Below are 18,176 nucleotides of genomic sequence, written 5' to 3' on the forward strand. Positions count from 1 at the left end.
CTTCATCTTTTTTGTTGGACCATGTGGAATAAAGGCGCAGCAAAGTGTAGTGAGGGGGATGTAGCTGATGGTTATCTTCGAAATGGGAAAGAAACTCGTCTTGGTTTCTGCTACAGACAGGGCACTATTATGGAGAAATGAGTTACAGTTAAAACAAATCTATTCTTCATTGTCGGTATATAGTTTGGTGGTGAAATAAAATCTGTCATGCTGCGTTCTCAGGCAAATAAGAGCTTTCTCTTTTTTGTCATTTTTTATCAATGAGATGAGGAAATAATATAATTATGAAAGAAACCATTCACTTTCATTTTCTAGAACAAACAGGTGTCAGTCCATGAATAGCCTTCTGCTCAGAAGAGAGTTCAGTTTCCTTCAGTTTTCAACCTACCTTTTTATCAGTCCATTAAATAGTAATGTTTTTTTCCAGTGAGTAGTTACCTCTACGCTATCCCATATTTGTATTGATTTTCCAAATCTATTTAGTTTTTGACTTTACACACAGACTGTTACACTCAAAGCAGACTTACTTTCCCTGAGGTAATTGAGATGAGACAGAAGCACTTCTGCGTTGTACATGGTGGTAAGCCGGAGGAAGTCGTCTTTGCTCATCTTGCAGAGCTCTTTGCCATCTGTGTTTTGAAACATCGACGTGTCAACTTCTAGCAATCCATACTCTTTGATGGCCCACTCCAGCCACTGCCGCACATGGTCCTGGGACCACAGTGATGGGTCTGAGGGAAGGCAACAGGAGAGTGTGTAAGTTTATTGACTGAAGCATGATCAGTGATAAACACACAGGGCTGAGAACTAGGAAAGTTTTAAACAGAGCTGGCCTGAGACGTCAGCTAACTTAGCCCCTGCTTAAGGAGCTCCAGGCCAACAGGAGGCCCCCTAGAGCACAGTATATAACTCAGAACGTACTTAGTTGTTGTTTGTAGACACATTTTTAAAAGGGAGTTGAGCCCTCTTGAGCAGTGGATGAGTTTGCCCCAATTTGTAAATTCATTTTGTACCCACATGTTGCCATTTCTTCCCTTCCTACTTTCTCTTTGTACCCAAACATATTTCATGCAAAATGTGCAAACCTTTGCATATTAGTTCATTTTTCTCTGATATTATGTACTTCCAAAATATATAGAAATAAAATGTCCTTAAAATACTCAAATTCAATGCATATATAAACTGTATTGTATAAAAGTTTGAAAAAATGTTGTTACACCTTATTGCAATTTATTTTGTTTCCGATCCACATTTAGGCCAGTTCACTTTTATGAAAGATGACAGATCACAGTAACTGAGAGACCTTTTGTAGATATTAGATAGATATACCCACATTGCTTTACAGTAAACAAAGAGTAAATACAAACATAAAAAAACAAAAATACAAAGGAAAATTTTTAGTTCGATAACTAAGTTTATATAATTTAATGTTACCACTCTAAATCTTTCTGCTGCTCCTCCTACGCTTCTCAACCACTGTTTGTAAATATATTTCATTACATTTTTATTTATTTTAATTTTTTTAATGTTTTTCTAAGCACAACCAAATAAACCTGACCCTTCTCAATTTTTTGGGAATCTGGGTTGAAGTGCACTATAATTAAGTTGATGAAAACTTCAGCCTTACAATTTCCAGCTTCTAAAAAACTGTATGCCAGGTGCTTTAATGCAAACTGACTGATGTGGTCTTAAACAAATTAATTAAGGGAATTTGTTGTTGGCTCGCAAGATATGTCCAGTATGTCTAACACATTCAATTCAACTAGGCGGTTCTATGGTAGTCTTATCTACAAGTAGGCTTTCGAATCAAATTCTTCTGAGGACCCCTTTAGCATGGACTGACTCTGGTTTTATATTTCATAAATGTGAGGAGGTGGGGGGGGGAGGCAGACAGTCAAAATACTAAATTTTAAAGTGGTGTTTGGTCCTGACTGTCAGAACGTTTATTTTTTTTATTTTTTATTTTTTATATTATGATTTTCTGCTACATCACAGATCTCATTGTAGCATTAAATACCCAAATCCCTTCCTGTGATTGTTGAAATGTTGGTGTACTTTGTCCAAAATGGCAATGAAGTCAGATGAATCAAATTCACATTCTGTCCTTCCAAATGTTGCCCAACCCAACTTTTATATACTGCAAAGAAAACTTGGAAAACAAACCCTGAAACTTACTACTTGTTAACAAAGACTACCGACAAGTGGAGCTCCTAAAGCCTAACAGACCATTGGTCACTTTAAAAGCACTCAAATGTATGATTTACCAAGTGTCCTTTCAACTACTTTAAGTCAATCCTTTAGCCTAACAGTAACCTAACTACTGTAGAAGACTTGAGAACTAAATTATTCTTTTTAAAATGCAGAATTCATTAAAACAAGTACTGAAAGAAGGCGGTTTGGCTGGCAAATATCTACCTGCGTAAATTAATTCATGCTCACCTTGATGGCTCAAATAACAAATAAACAAATCCTTAGCCTATAAACTAGGAAAGTAGTAAAGTAATTACTAAATTAGCAAACAAAAATGACATTGCTGAAAACACAGCAAAATGGAGTGAAAATTTAGTACGGAAGCAACTTTTAGCTTGTACATCTAGACTGTTACTCTGCAGGCAGACAGTTGTTTGAATAAAGAACGCATACGGCTTTATGGTTCTGTTCAAAAACCGCTTTGCCTACCTGCAGGTACGATGACTCTCCGTTCATTGGTGGTCATATTGGGGGGAGGAGCATTCTTCTCGTCCATATAGCTCCCATAGGTCATCTGAGTTGTGTCACTAGCCCCAACCAGCTTATTACATTTGCCCACACTGCAGTCCACGGGAGACCCCCTGCTGCACAAAAACACATTAAACTAGAGTTGTCAAAACATTATTAGGAGATAAATTGGGTGTTGTTGAGTTCCTTTCTAGCAATTGACTTTGGCATCAAACGTTAAATGTCTAAATTTTCCCGGCCAAGTATGGCAGAGATTAAAAACTGTAAAATGACCACAGCAGAAGATCAGATGTGTTTGATTCTTGATGAAGAAAATTACATATCAGAGGCAAAGAGCACAGTTGTAATTGTACCTGGATCCGTTCATGTGCTCGTATTCTCTTTTGACATTGACCCGCACAGGCTGGTTGATCCACTCCTGCTGTGGGGGTAAGGGGTTGATTTTGTGGGTCTGGCCATAGTCCTGTGTGCCAGATGCAGTCATTTCTGTTTTGGGGAGAGGAGCAGCAGCAGCGTATGGAGGTTCAAATAAGGACTGGTCTTCACTCACCACTGATAGCGCCTCCTGTAAATATTGGTGGACAAAAAGTTGATACATTTTTAAGATAATTAAAATCAAAACTTTTTAACATTAAATATGGCGTTTTACGATCAGTAATCTCATTAGAAGCATAAAAGTTCTAAGATGCTATTTAAAGGAAACTGTATGTTAACTGCAACAGAGTGAGACTGTCGCAGGCATTGCGTTACAGGCGTTTTGTTTTATTCATTTGAACTTTCAGCCTCTTTCCTTTGTAAAACTTTGGATTTGAAAATGTTGGCAGTCCTGTAAATCTCATAGTAAAGACCTGAATTTTAAGTTATGCTAGCCATGTTAACCCAGCCATTTGCTAAGATGGTAAAGTTTACTGTCTTAAGACGTTACACAATAGGGAACCCTGTTTTACAGCAACTAATTTTACAGAGACACAAATGACCAAGAGAGTGATTAAGCAAGACTTCGAAGAGCTAAAAGATGAACATGAACAACTTATTTAGCCACCTTTAAAAGTGTGAGAGGGTTGGTAAGCTATATCAATTGTATGATCTAACGTTCACAAAAGCTAGCAAATCAGACTCAAGACCTACCCTAAAACATGTGAAGTTTTAAATCTCTTGTGTATTTTTGTTTACACCAATTATGTGCACTTATGAGTCATATCACAGTCTGGGATCCTCTGTAGTTGTGTATACAGCTCATGTAGGGCTGTAGCTTCCTGTTGATGTTAATATAACTTCAATCAGACTCAAGCTGTTAGATAAGATACTACAGAAGTATTGCTCCACTCAAATTACAATTTGACAAGTACAGTAAGTATTAATTAGCAAGTGCTTCCAGCTAAAACTAAAAGAACAGTAGTCTAACATAACTCTCCATGAATCCTTATATGTAAACTGGTTCCTCACATGATCAGTGGCCGATTTTACAGAATTGTCTGGATCTTGATATTTCCTGTTGAGCTCTATTGTGTGCATCTTGTCTGAGCATTGGGCTTCCCTCCACAGCTAAAGACTCAACAGAAGCAGTGGGGTCACAGTAACACTGACCCTTATGCTTTGGCGCTGCTGGAGCAATGTCAGTTTATTAAAGAAAACAAACACAGAAACTCACAGGCCCGGCCAAGATATTGTGGGGTTTAGACGTGCTCCTTGCGTAATGTCTTAAAAGCAAAGTACAGGCTGTGCAGTTGACTGGTTTGATTGTCACTGTTTTAAAGAAAATAGTCACCAAATTTCACCATTGCTGATCTAAGCATTCATTGTGCAAAAATGATTGATGCACATTATTTTTAAAAGAATTATATTAAATATAAAAAACAATAAAGCAAAAATATTAAGTGAAATCATAACATTATGGCTCTGAGGATTAGGCTTGGTTCTGATGCACATCTGGATCTGATCGCATCTGATGGCACAGCAAAGATGGAGACGTGTCTGATCCCAGAGGGCTGATTTTTTCATTCCAGCATGCCACATAGCTGCTTCAGGGTAAAAAATGTGACTTGAAATTCACGGATTCATAGATTTAATGTGCAGCTGATGCATTCTTTAAAACCTTTATAAAAGCAAAGTTATAATCTCACAAAACTTTGGGGTATACCCTTCCAATAAATTTGGATAGGAAGTTTTCACTTTTTCCACAACAGAAAGTAAAGTACCCTGTTTTTCAGTTATTGATTCTTTTGTGATGTAGGTACATCTCCACAATCATGCATGCATATATCAGTCTACATTACTTTTGTCAGTTGTAGCGAACTCAAGCAAACTCACTGTAGATTGAACGAGTATATAACAACTAACAAAGATGTGATCCAGATTTTGAGCAGTTATGAAATCTCAAACAGTCAACATTTTATTGTTAACATGGACAGTTCAACACTTATCTATGAAGAACGTGACCTTTTTATAAACTTTTACGGGAAAGGTAAGATTGATGGGTCATGCCAAACAGAAAACAGACTTGTAAGCGTTTTGCACAACAGCCTTTCAGGTTAATGAGTGATTTTTAAAAAGAAGAAGTGAATTAAACTACCTGCCAGCCAGAATTGAGGTTTTTCAGTGATTTCATCTTAGTGTCATGAACTGAACTCAGACCGCAAGACACTATCTGAGCAGAGCACAGCAGCTAGCCTGCAGATGATAAGCACCAAAGAGTGAGACAGAATGTCTTATTACAGCTTGATAAGGGCTTTGTAAACTATTTTGCCTTTTGCACATTATATTTACACTGACATATCAGCCTGTACAATTATAGCCATGATTGGCAAGTGGTTTGTGTTTATCAAGATTGCAGCAGGCTTTTTTTATTTCTTTGAAATAGAGGCAACCCAATGTAACTGTGGAGAGCTGACAAAACAGCACTATTCTGATTACTCTGGTATCTCTAAGGAACACACACGTGCTTGTGAAACCTAGAGGCAGTTATACCTTGTTTTTCTGTTTGACCCACACCGTCAGAAGATAATTTGTGAAATGTGTCACTTGGGTCAGGCTTTAAAATGGGCTTACTGGAGCAGTGACATGCACTTCTGAGGCTAGGGGCCCCCAAAAAAAACATCATATCATTGTGAGATTTTCATTTGTTGGATTTTCATGTAGAAAACTATTACACAACTATTTGAAAATAATTATATAAAAGCCCAGACTCTACCCTAACCTCAAGCCCAAACACTTCAGGCATTACAGAAAGTTTTAAGCATTGCTCCACGTTTGTTTTGCTGTGAAATTCAGTGACATTTTGTACCTACGCATTAGTATTACCATCCTTTCCTAATCCCTGTACCAGTAAACAACCCATTTCAGGCCCATCCAGTTAAGCCTTTGCATTCCAATTGATTTATTTTTCATTATTTTTTGTTAGTTGAATTAACAAATAACTCAATTAATTATTTGCAAACTATTTTATGAATTGTGCCAATAAATAGCAATAAAATTGTTTAATCTCACAAAAGTAGTTAATATAAGTAGATATTATTTCTAAAATCATTGCATTGCACTTATTTTCCATTCATTGTGGTTCTGATTCTGGCATGAAATATCATAGATTATGATTTATGAGTCACCTCCTGCTGGTAGACATTATTTACTGAAGTCAATTACCACTCTTCCCAGCACTGGACTCGGAAGTTCCAGAAATCATCCATTATTAAAACGGGTATGAATCATCCCAATAGTGGGGATGAATTGTGGGTACAACTACAAGGACTAGTTTGGAAAAACATCATGTTTGTAAACTTTATGTTTACAAAGCCTAAAATCTGTAACATTTAATGTTGAATTGAATTTTTACATATTCTATGTTGGGCACCCTATGTATGTGGTACCCATGAAATGAGTTGTATTTTGTTAGCCCAAATGGGTTCCATACAAGAAGGCTCCTGTGAACCTGGGGCAGGATATTTGTACTATACTGGTGGATAGAAACAACACACATTTGCTATCTAAAGTGTTAATGAACATTTGAGCTTACAGGTTGTGCACTGAAGGAATGTTTTTTTTCTGGATATCATTTGAAACAAATTGAGGAAAAGATTTGTGTTATTTCCAAACAGAACTACACACTCAAACAGTGGCAGCAACTCTGTAGCTTTAAAGCCAATTTACTGGGTTGCCATCATAATACAGATGATTTGTTGTTGACAGGATGTCTCTAAGGCAGATTTTGTTCAAAAATAACAAGAATAATTGTCCAAGAATAACAACAAAACAATGACAGGAACTTATCCTCAACTACATACATACATACATTTGTTGCGCAACATCAATTGTGCAGTCGTGTTGCTCGGCTGGGTGAAGAAGTATGCATGAAAATTGAGAGATTGCGACTTTAATACCAGCGCAACCCTCCAAACACTGAATGTCCATGGATATTTTTATGTCTATTTGGTGTTTTTCAGTCCATATCTTGCACCATCTACTTTTCTATGTCCATTCAATGACATTTTGCTAAAAGAATTGTACCAGATTTTTCTATGCTTGCCAATCTCAACTAAAATGTATAAACATCTAAAAAAAAAACAATTCAGACTCTATATTTTTTTTCTGCATAGATGTATCTTCAGACACAAAATATTTTTAATAAATAAAATAAACTATGGGCCCACATCCTCCCAAATCCAGGTGCGTGTGTGACAGTGTTAAGAATACACTGCTTTCTCCTAAAGACAATATCAAGTGGCGTAAACCTCCTGCACTGAAAAACGTTTTAGTGTTGTAGGATTTTCTTTATTAAAAAAAAAAATGCTAATGAAATATTTTGTTTTGCAAGGAGTTATCCAGAAAAAGAGGGAAAAAACAGCAGATATATCATAGCAGCTCCTAATCAAGCGCCATCATAAGCATTGTGTGTGTGTGACACCTGCTGGGAGACACCATGGTTCTGTTTACACCAGCCAAGTCAGTCTTCCCGGGTTGCAGCTGGTCCGAAATGCGTCACGACTGGATAATATATGCAATAGCTTCGCATCCAGACTACACGTGTATCTGTTTGGAGTTCACACGCACACATACAAACCCCCCCCCCCGCCAAAAACATACGCACACACACATACTCACACATGCTCCAACACGCAGTTAACTTAACAGGAGGTGAAGGAGGTTGGGGGGGGGGGGGGGGGGGGGGGGGATTGGCATTCCTGTCTTTTGTTTAAGGAGGAAGAGGAAACCTGTCAGGAAAAGATTGTGTAGAGCAGGAAACTCTCTTGGCTACAGAGTCCTTCCTTTCTTTTCTTTTTTTTTTTTTTTTATATGAATGCAGCTAACAGCTCAGTTTGTGTATACCCATGGATTCAATTATGATTGCATTTACTGTCGCAACTCCTCACTTTGTTAGAGAAACCAAAATCACATCCTCCTGCAGCAGGGCCATTCATCTAAGGCACAACACAAACCTGTGAGCGATAACTGATGGAATTCCATGGCTATTTTCCTCCTCTCCCTGACTTTCTCTCTTCCCAGAAAAATCACACCACACCCAGTGGCCACAAACGATCTACTTTAAATTTCCAAGAATGAAAATAAAGAACAAGTCACATTTTCTCTCAGACGCAACAAGAGTCAATATGCTCTGCAGACTGAACGCCCCGAACAAGCGGGGCTTTAACATCTGGATTGGGGGCTGCAGCCATAATGCATCTGGAATTCCAGTCTCTGGGAACCAGTAGCCAAGTGGTGTTAATGGAGACCAGCGCTCTGCCACTAACAGCATACCGTTTCAAAATAAGTTGTGCAACTATTTAAGGAGCAAGCCAAGGTATCATTGTGAAGCGTTGCGGTTTCGAGTGTTGCAAACATATATGGGCAGTTACCAAATGACAGCTTTCCTTTGCAGCTTGACAAAACTATCTGTGTTCGGCAGCGGGAAGACGCAGAGTTTCCGCAAAGATCACAACGCACAAAATACGCAGCGGCGGACGGTTTGATTTCCAGATAGCAACCAGGTACCATCACTGCTCCGTGACCCAAGGACATGATCCTCATGACAGAGCCGGGCGACGTGCCCGCACTGCTGTTGCGCAGCTCAACATCTTCGTATCCAGCCGAGACACCCAGCAATCTCTTCAACTAAATGCTTGAACTCGCAGATACACACAAGATAAATTAATCTAGAGAGTGTTCCTAGTATGAATCGAGCAATAGCTCCTTCGTGGCATCTCCAGATGTGCGTAATGATGCGCCCGGTCCCCCGAAAAAAAAAAAAACGGGATTCTGATCTGAATCCTCTTAGCGTGTATCCTCGAATGCGTGTATTAGATAATGGGGGGAAATGCTTTTAAATAAAAAAAAGAAGAGAAACCTTGGTTAGAGAAAAAAACGTCCCATCGTCGTCGGATTGGAGGTTCCAGCTCAAAGACCGAGACAGAGAAGCGTTTTAAAAAAAGGAGGCGCAACTCCGCAAAAACTGTGTTCCCACAAACTCATACACCCCGTCCTCCACCCTTACCTTAATAGTTCCGTCCATTTTGCGCAATTTTCAGCGGACCCCGATGATATCCTAAACATGACACGCTCCTGAGTTAATTCCAGTGGCCCCCGGTACTATGTGGTGGAGAGAAAGAGACACTTTTTTTTCTCTCTGTACCGGATTGAGTTTTTGCTTTCCTCTAAATTTGGGAAGTGAAGTCACCGCTGTTGAGAAGGTTTGAGAAGGAAGCTGTGTGTCACCAAAAGCCCAGCCTTCAAAAAAAAAAAAAAAAAAAAAAAAAAAAACGCAGGATACTGTCCCAGAGAGATAAGCAGGGAAAACAATTGAGTGTTCGCTCCGCTGTTATGTTTTTCTGCTCGGAAATATTTACAGGATGGCTGGTCTGCCTGCGTTGCGCACGGCCATTGCTGTGTTGTGGCTGCTGCGGGATATTGTTGCGCGTTTTATGTTTATTTTCTAGCGGTAATGTCACAGTTGCAGTGGAAGAAGGGTTTACTATTTGCCCTGTATTTTTTAGCTGTTTGAGATTTATTTTTATTTTATTTTATTTTTTTACAAATTAATATAAGTTACGGGATTACATGTTTTGGATTCACTTTTGATTCACGCCTACACTTCAGACTCACATCTGGCCATGCCTCCATCCCCCAGTAAATCAAGACTATTCACAATTTTATTCTGGATTTCATAGTGGAAGTGATGCATTTCATCCTTGCGAGAGGACAGATGTTTCTCTCAGTGCCAACGGAGCTCTAAATCAAAATAGGAGAGATAGCTATGGCAGAGGTTTATTGTCGTTTTAATCTTTTTTGAGATCAGATCTGGTAGATTTTTCTTGGACAACAACATTGTTAAAATACAGGTATTAAGCTCCTTTCCACGATACAATCTGAAGTGAATGACCAACTTGTGTGCTGAGGAGGATGAAATAGCGTGCCAACAAAAATAGAATAGATTAGAATAAACTTTATTTATTTTATTTACTGTTACTTTATTTGTCTGTTAAGTATTCACTTCAAGAATCCCCCCTCCAAAGGTATTTTACCCCCGTCCTAATCTGCAGAATGAAATTACTCTCATTAATTCAAGTGCAATTTTAGCGCAAATTCTGAACAGGAAGACAGAGAATGAACGTGTCCAGAACAGAAAATACTAGTAAGAGCATTTTTTTGAGCTTAGGATCTACATCTCATACGATAAAATAAAGGCCCTGCCAACAGAGTTTAAGAAATTTGATAGAAATATTTCAGTAAATCAAAGTCAAATTGCAGGGTCTAGGGTAATCTATTCAGAGGGGAAAACCAGACTCTTCGTTGGACAAAAGTGAGCGCACGTTGTCTCCAAATGTTTAATAAGGCATTGTGATTTAGCCGATGATAAGATTAATGAATACTTTTTGCAGTATGCCTACGAGCAAGCGGCCTCTCAAACTCAGAGTCTGCGCCTGACAGCAGGGCCGGCCTGTCTGCACTTCACTTGGGGGTCTGGCAAAGCGGCATGGGCCCCCCCCCCTTGGGACCACCACATCTGGATCCTGCTAAGGGTCAAGGCTTCTCCTGCCTGAGGCCAGCTCTGACTCGAGTAATTAAGGGAGACACCTTGTTTAACTCTTTAGTGACCGTCTTTCTTTTCTTTACATTCTAGAGTCTGGAGTTTTTGCATCATTTTGCTGTAGGACAACCAGTGGTGTAGAGGTAAATTTATTCTTTTTCCAAAGTTTAAGATTATGACAAAATTGATTTACTATGTATATTACTTAAAACAAATGGAATAAACCTAAGCCAGTTACCAGTATCAAAATATAGCAAAGTTTTAAAAACTTTAAATTACAAGAACACTAAAACTCATATGGTGCCACTATAAAATGCTTTTCAAGAGACAGAGATTATCTCTGGCTGTATAGACTGTCAACTTATCCAGAATTGTCCCCCCCCCCCCCATGTTACTTCATTGTTCCTTGAGTAGAGGAGCGCTATGGCTCCCTGAGCAGATAGCCTGACTAATTAACCAGCTAATATCAGCTTGTTAGATTGGTGTTCAGAGCAGGCCCAAGGTCATCTGAGGCCGTGTGCTACGTTTCATTTTGATGCCCACCCTCAGCTAAATCGTTTGCAATATTTGCAGACTCGGTAAAGCAAGTAAGGAGAAGCAAAGTTTAATGAGGTTAAATAAATAAAAAAAAGAAAAATACTCATCAAACTACTTACAGCTACTCTGTAAATGTGACCCCAGCTTAGACTAAAGCAGTATAATTTCAAAAACAGGTAGCATAAAATTATCAACCTGGTAACGCAAATATTGAGTTGTAAAAGTTTTCCTTCATAAGTATGGATTTGTAAACATGTCACATGTGAATCAATTCTTTGGTTGGCACTCAGGCCAGCAGGAGGTCCCAAGCATTCACAAAGTTTGCGTATACCTTTGGCTTTGCTTGTGTTACTCTAAGCAGAAGGGCAAATAACAAGCCATTATATTCTGCTGCTACTGTGAAGTGCTGATTCTATAGTTTTGCTTAAGAAAATGCATCAGACTAAATAATAAACAAATGTTATAGAAAACATTAGTATTACTATATTATTCAATACATTAATTATTATATTAATAGTATAAATATTTGTTGCCTTTCTTCTTTAAATTAAAAACAATTAGATCATGTTACACATTTTTGTCTTAAATGTTTGGAAATATACTGTAATATTGGGATATTTGTATTTAATAGAATCATATTATGGGAATCTCTCACCAGCCCATGCCAAAGGGTCAGACTGAGCTACAAGCAACCCCCTGTGGACCTTGGGCCCTCAAGAGGGATTAAAATAATCAAGGGAAAAGTTGTTAAATGAACTATATGTGCTCATAAAGTGCATATCAATGAATTACAATACCAAAAAGTTCATACATTTATGTAACTCAATTCAAAAGTTTAAAAATATATGCTATGTAGATGCATTATAGAAATACTGAAATAACTGTTTATTTATGTTAATTTTGATGATTATGGCTTACAACTAATGAAAAGCCAAAATCATTTTCTCAGAAAATACACTTTTTTTTGTCCCTGTTGTTTGTACACCATTTTCTGCTACACCTTTTCCTTCCACTTAACTTTCACTTGATATATTTTTTTGATTTTCTCTTTTTTTTGCATACAGCTTCTGTAAACAGACAGATTTTTTAACAATGGCTTTTTGGTTTACCTTCATTGTGGAGGATGCTGATGACTGTCAACTGGATTACACTTTCCATTTATTGAATTGTAAGTAAGGCCCCAAAATGAAATTCTGTTTGGGACCTCCTAAAACTCTTGGTTCTACTCTGCATACTTATAATTAAAACACTCCATAAATTTAATGTTTTAAAATTATGTCAAAAAATTACAGTGATTATGAAAACGCCATATCTGTTCTCACTTACACTCTTTATGTGAGCATTAAATGGCTTTAAATGGATTTGAATACCACATATCATCTTGTTTCACCTTCCAAAATATTTTCTTTTCTTGTCAAACCAAATCTTGCCAACCTGTAAATAGTCATTTAAAAAAACAAATTCCTTTATTTTACAGCAATATCCATCATTCCAACCGTAAATCTTATCAAAAAGACAGCAGGGAACGTGAACTCCCAAGATCATAATGCATAAAGCGGTAACAAACATTTTAGAAAACCAATAAACAGATGCGAGTTGGTTTACACAGTGAACCACAGAACATCTGGCTTTGACGCTGGAACTAGACAGCCAGACATTTCTTACACCACCAGCCAGTAGCTCCTCTGTCTCAGCACAGAGGCAACAAGCCAGGGGTGGGCGGACACTTTGGTGAGTTTATATGTGCAGCAGCCTTTCAATTGTTGTGGGTCCATCTTTTCTTCTTCAACCTATATAAATCTGTGGTTAGATATGAAATGTATATGGTACTGTTTCTTTAACTGAGTTACATGCACTTTCTAACAAACTCTTATTGTTTTTTTTTTATTTTCTTTACTTTATAGAGCCCCCTTTTGTTAGTTAATGCATATTTATAAATAATTTTAGACAATTCTAACAAGGTAAAATAGATGTATAGTCTGTATTCTGAAAAAATGCTACCCAAAAGTCGAAACATATCCAGTCCATGTGAGCCATCCATTGCTCCTGGTTATTAAACTGCAGACTTGTATTCAGATCATTCCTGCTCTCGGGCTAAAAGGCATTTACCCGAGTCAAAATATTGAGGGCAAAAAAGAAAAAAAAAAAAAAAAACTGGAGTCTGCAGCACATAGAAGCACGAACTGTCTGGCCCCTCGCTCTAGGCCATAATTAATTTGAGATTTATTTTTATTGGAGAGTTCCAGTCTCGCCTGGCCTTAACCAAACAAAACCAAATGCTGGGGCCCTTTGGATTCGCTCGAACGATGGAGAATATTTCTTTTAGATTTCGTACTCTGAGGCGTGCCACATGCTGACCAACATCTCCCTGCATGACTGTGAGGGAAACAGCCATTGCGGAGACGCGCTTATACCTGGATTCATAGATAGGAAACGCAAGAATAAAAGGAAACAATCTAGGCTGCATTTCCACAATAAACCGTGAAACACAAAGCATTGCAAAATTTAGAGGTGACTTGTATTTCCCCTCTCTCTGCGCCTCTTAGAGAAAGAGTCATTTAGGCTCATATTTTCTATTTAAACATTCCCTGCTATTCAACTCTCACAACAAATCGGGAATTGTTCAGGGTCCTGAAACGCAAAGTCTCTCAGCGGTGGCAAAACGCTGCGGTTGGATGAAATAAACCCTTATTCAAAAAAGGGGGGATATAAGTCTTCAAAACATTGAGCCTTTTGGAAAAATACATTAAATATGAAGAAACGGCTCTACACTGTACAAAGGCTCATTTCAATGAGGAATAATCCGAGCAGTCCGACGTCACGCAGCCGCCCGACATTCACCGACGTGTTTCACTTCATACATTCAAAATCGCTTGATTTTATTATATAAAAATAACCAATTTGGAGTTTTGGCGCTCTTTTTATACATGTGCATCTGCTCCAGGTATCCCCGCTGTGCCACGCATGTGGAACGCGATGCGGGTTTTATGTGAAAACCAGATGTGCGCTGTTTGCTTTATTTAACTTCTCAGGAGCGTGACGGGTATAAAGATGCATGACGTCAGGCACGATAATGAGACGTAACACCACATTTTAATGAGTTGAAAGTGAGGAAAAAACAGCAGTACCTAGAGAACAACGTAACTTCAGGGTAAAATCCGGTATTTTCTTTGTCAGTCACCATGACAGTGCATGGTGGCACATACACCCTTTCCCTGGTACCCACGGGATGTCAGATAACACAGTTGTTTTTGGTGCTAACTACTATTTACAGAATAAATCGATAACAATGCATATACTAAATATGTGTGGCCCTCATTTAATATAATATAAACTGGTATAAATGCTATGATAAGTAGTCAGTCAGTCATTTTCTACCGCTTATTCCATAATGGGTCACAGGGAAGCTGGTGCCTCCAGCAGTCTATGGGGTAGAGGCGGGGTACACCCTGGACAGGTTGCCAGTCCATCGCAGGGCAACACACAAACAACCAAGCACACACTCATTCATACACCTAAGGGCATTTTAGAAAGACCAATTAACCTAAGAGGCTTGTCTTTGGACTGTGGGAGGAAGCCGGAGTACCCGGTGAGAACCCACGCAGGTGGAGAATAGCAAACTATAAACCATGCAGAAAGGGTCCTGGGTTCGGCTGGGAGTCGAACCCAGGACCCTCTTGCTGCAAGACAACAATGCTACCAACTGCGCAGCCCATAATAAATAGTGCATATCTAAAATTCCACTATGTTTTATATGTGTGGCAGCTATATTGGAATCTGTGCTCTGGGCTGCTACATGACTTTTAATTTCCTCTTTCAGAACTCTGACTTCAGAGGGTGTTCTTGGTTTATTTATCCCTAAGAACTGGGAAAATCAGACTTCTAAGTACAAAGAAAACACAGAATAAGATGTAATGTGCATTGGCAATAACTGCCTCAGGTTTAAGATACTAGTCTTGCTTCTGCATTTGACTGGCATTGTAACTAATCTATTAATGTGGATGTTAAATGTTAAATGTGGATTTCACAAAAAATATTGCATTAACACAACTTTCTAGTCTTATGAGAGCTTACAATTTCTACTTAGTTGAAATTGTCATATTATAGAAACATAGCAGCCTTACTGGACACCATGATAAGTGAGAATCGCTAACAGTTGACTGAATCAATATCTTCACTTGAATTCCTATCAAAATGATTAACCAGCATTTGTTACTGAAATAAAGTCACCTGTGTGGCTACAATTAAGTCCTTGTTAAAATAAAAAAACATGGGCCAGCTGGAATACCAAGTCTTTAAATAGTTGTAGTTTTGCTGTTCTACAAAAAATTTCTGTCATGCCACTTCATGAGATGGTAGAATGAAGCGCCGGAGTGAACTGTTTTTTCTAGCTCTAAGATTTTTCCAGCTCTATGGAGCATAGAGCAAGGACCTGATATCACTGATGGTGAAAAAAAGTAGAGTCACAGTGTGAAAACGGAAGGAGTGTCACCAATCATTTAAACTCAGCACATCAAACTCACTTTCTTTCTCTATGATAGATTGAACAGCATACTATTGTGTGAAAACTGCTACTAAATTGAATGAACGTTTGCATATTTCACATCAAAATAATAGTAAATAATTGCTAAAGAGCACATTATAACCATAATACAATAAGTTGTATTGTTAGGAGAAGTAGCTCGTGGGTTTTAAACAAAATCAATTAGATCATGTTACATGTTTTACTTAACATCATAGCTTTAGAAACTCTTACCAGCCTATGCCTAAATAAATGACCTTGACAAACTAAAATATGAGTGATTTAATGCCCTTCTAAAATTCATTTTTCTTAGTGTATTCATTAAAAGAAGAAACAAAATTAACTAATTGAATACCTCAAATATATCATCATATAAGCTGTCAAAGCCTTACGTACTATCTGGCAAACTTATATGTTAATGACTGTCACAGCTTTAGCAAACTTAAAGGAAACAACCCTGCAAAATTACCTGATCCAAGAGATGGTGGTGTCTTACCTTAACGTAAGACGACGTGTCAGGAACAGTTTGAAACATGTCTACTTGACAGACAGGCCCAAGGGTGCTCAATATCCAATGGGCCCTGAAAGCCAAAGAAAAACGATCGCAACGGTTATTTAATATTATTATTATCATTATTCCTCTCATTAGTATCACTACTACTATATTGTTATTATTAAAAAGTCGGTTGTAAATTCTTAAAATAAAGCAAACTCGGGTTACCACTTACACCAAATTGAAAGGAAAGTTAAATTTACCTAATGTACCCCCACACTCAAACCCGTACGCCAACATCATTCATTCATAAACCCCGTTTATTCCTCCCTAGGACTGGCATGGACTATTAGATACGGGCAGTTTTTAATCACTACTCCCCCCCCCCCCCAAATTTAACAGCGCCAATAGATGGAAATTACAGCAGTGAACTACAGCGAACATGGATAAATTACTTACTCCAATTCTAGCCAATAGAAACTGGGCAGCAAAAAAAAAAAAAAAAAAGAAGAGGGCCCCTATCCCAACCCCCATCACGTTTCCCCCCCTAAAGCTTACCACATATTGAAACACTTTTCGCTTTAATAAGTGCAGCTTACAAAGTCTCGGGTGAAAGGGCACTGCGGGGACGGTGTTTTTTAGTCCTTCCCTTTGCCTCTACTATTGTTAGCGGGGCAGAGGTATCACAAGCGTCTCTTATATACATATTGGGTGATGGAGCAAATTAATTTATGTGGATGTCTGTGGATCATATATATATATATATATATATATATATATATATATATATATATATATATATATATATATTTATATATATATATATATATATATATATATATATATATATATATATATATATATATATACACACAATCTATTTGGCCATTTTTTTTGCAGACGCAGCGAAGTTAACCAAAATACAATTTCCAGCAGGTAAAATAGACCCTACAGGACACCGCATCTGCAGCCAATTAGGCAGAGGAGGACTGGTGAATAACGCGTGAACCTTCCTCCGAGACAGCCCCGTGGGCCGGGGACCCCTCTAGTGTTACATTTTAAGCATCTTTACCTTGCCGTTATCCATCATAAACAGGAGCCAACTGGTTTTCAGCTAATACGCATTCCGCTTTGTTCTCTTTTACCTCCAATTTAATGAGACTTTGAAAAACAAATGCTTTAAGAGTCAAACTTTTGGAATAAGCTAAATCTGAACTGGCCTAATGCAAAAAAGCAGAAACATTGAGGTAAAGGCTGTAGTTTCACTTCACCGTCGCACTTATCAAGAGACGTATTCTTGCTGCTAAAAAAAAAGAAATATCAAAGACGCAACCAGCTTTTGAGCGCGTGACAGGACATCAATAAAAACAAACACGCGGAAATGATTTATTGCCCCCCCCCCCCCCCCCCCCCCCCCCCTCCCTGCCTCCCTGCACGCGCATTAACCCAACACAGCCTTAGAAAAACTTGCCACTCACCTGTCGTTACTGCAGTTGATCTCTTTTTCTTCTTTCGACTTTCTTTCCCAGATAATCACTACTCTTCCAATTTGAAATAATTAGTCCTGTTCGGAGCCGAAGGTTTTTTCCAATGATGGTGACAGTGAGTTATTTTTTGAACGTGGGTTCTGAAAGAGCGCCGGGTGCATGAATGAAAATGCTGAAGAGACGGTAGAGCCGCGGCCAATAAGCAGCAAGAGAAAACCTCCCCTTTGCCTGCAGTGTGAGGCAACTGAACCATGAAATAAGGGAGAAGGCAAGAGGGAGAGAAAGAGCCCCATAAATCTGATTTTTAAGGTCTTGTTTTAAATAGCTTTATTTATTTATTTAGTTTTAATCTGAAGAATAACACATGCATGGGAAGTGTAGTGTTGCGTGACGTGGAAACATAGT

At 38.3% G+C, this 18,176-nt stretch overlaps 1 protein-coding gene across 8 annotated transcripts in view; it reads right to left on the reverse strand.

Moving 5' to 3' along the window:
- Positions 1-17,918, reverse strand: part of fli1 (Fli-1 proto-oncogene, ETS transcription factor) — a 42,391-nt gene extending 24,473 nt beyond the window's left edge. The window contains exons 1-5 of one of the 8 annotated variants that reach the window (XM_047391951.1): positions 17,763-17,918; positions 16,261-16,372; positions 3,072-3,283; positions 2,680-2,831; positions 528-731 (exon numbers count right to left, since the gene is read on the reverse strand). In XM_047391951.1, the coding sequence (XP_047247907.1) occupies positions 528-731; positions 2,680-2,831; positions 3,072-3,283; positions 16,261-16,326 (634 nt within the window). In that variant the 5' untranslated portion in view covers positions 16,327-16,372; positions 17,763-17,918. Of the gene's footprint in view, positions 1-527; positions 732-2,679; positions 2,835-3,071; positions 3,284-9,052; positions 9,177-9,199; positions 9,378-16,260; positions 16,373-16,547; positions 16,608-17,762 lie in introns of those variants that run through there. The other 7 variants (XM_047391952.1, XM_047391949.1, XM_047391953.1 and 4 more) reach the window with 7 other exon arrangements.
- Positions 17,919-18,176: the final 258 nt, after the last annotated feature.

Source organism: Girardinichthys multiradiatus, chromosome 18, assembly GCF_021462225.1.
Source record: "Girardinichthys multiradiatus isolate DD_20200921_A chromosome 18, DD_fGirMul_XY1, whole genome shotgun sequence".
Taxonomy (NCBI): Eukaryota; Metazoa; Chordata; class Actinopteri; order Cyprinodontiformes; family Goodeidae; genus Girardinichthys; species Girardinichthys multiradiatus.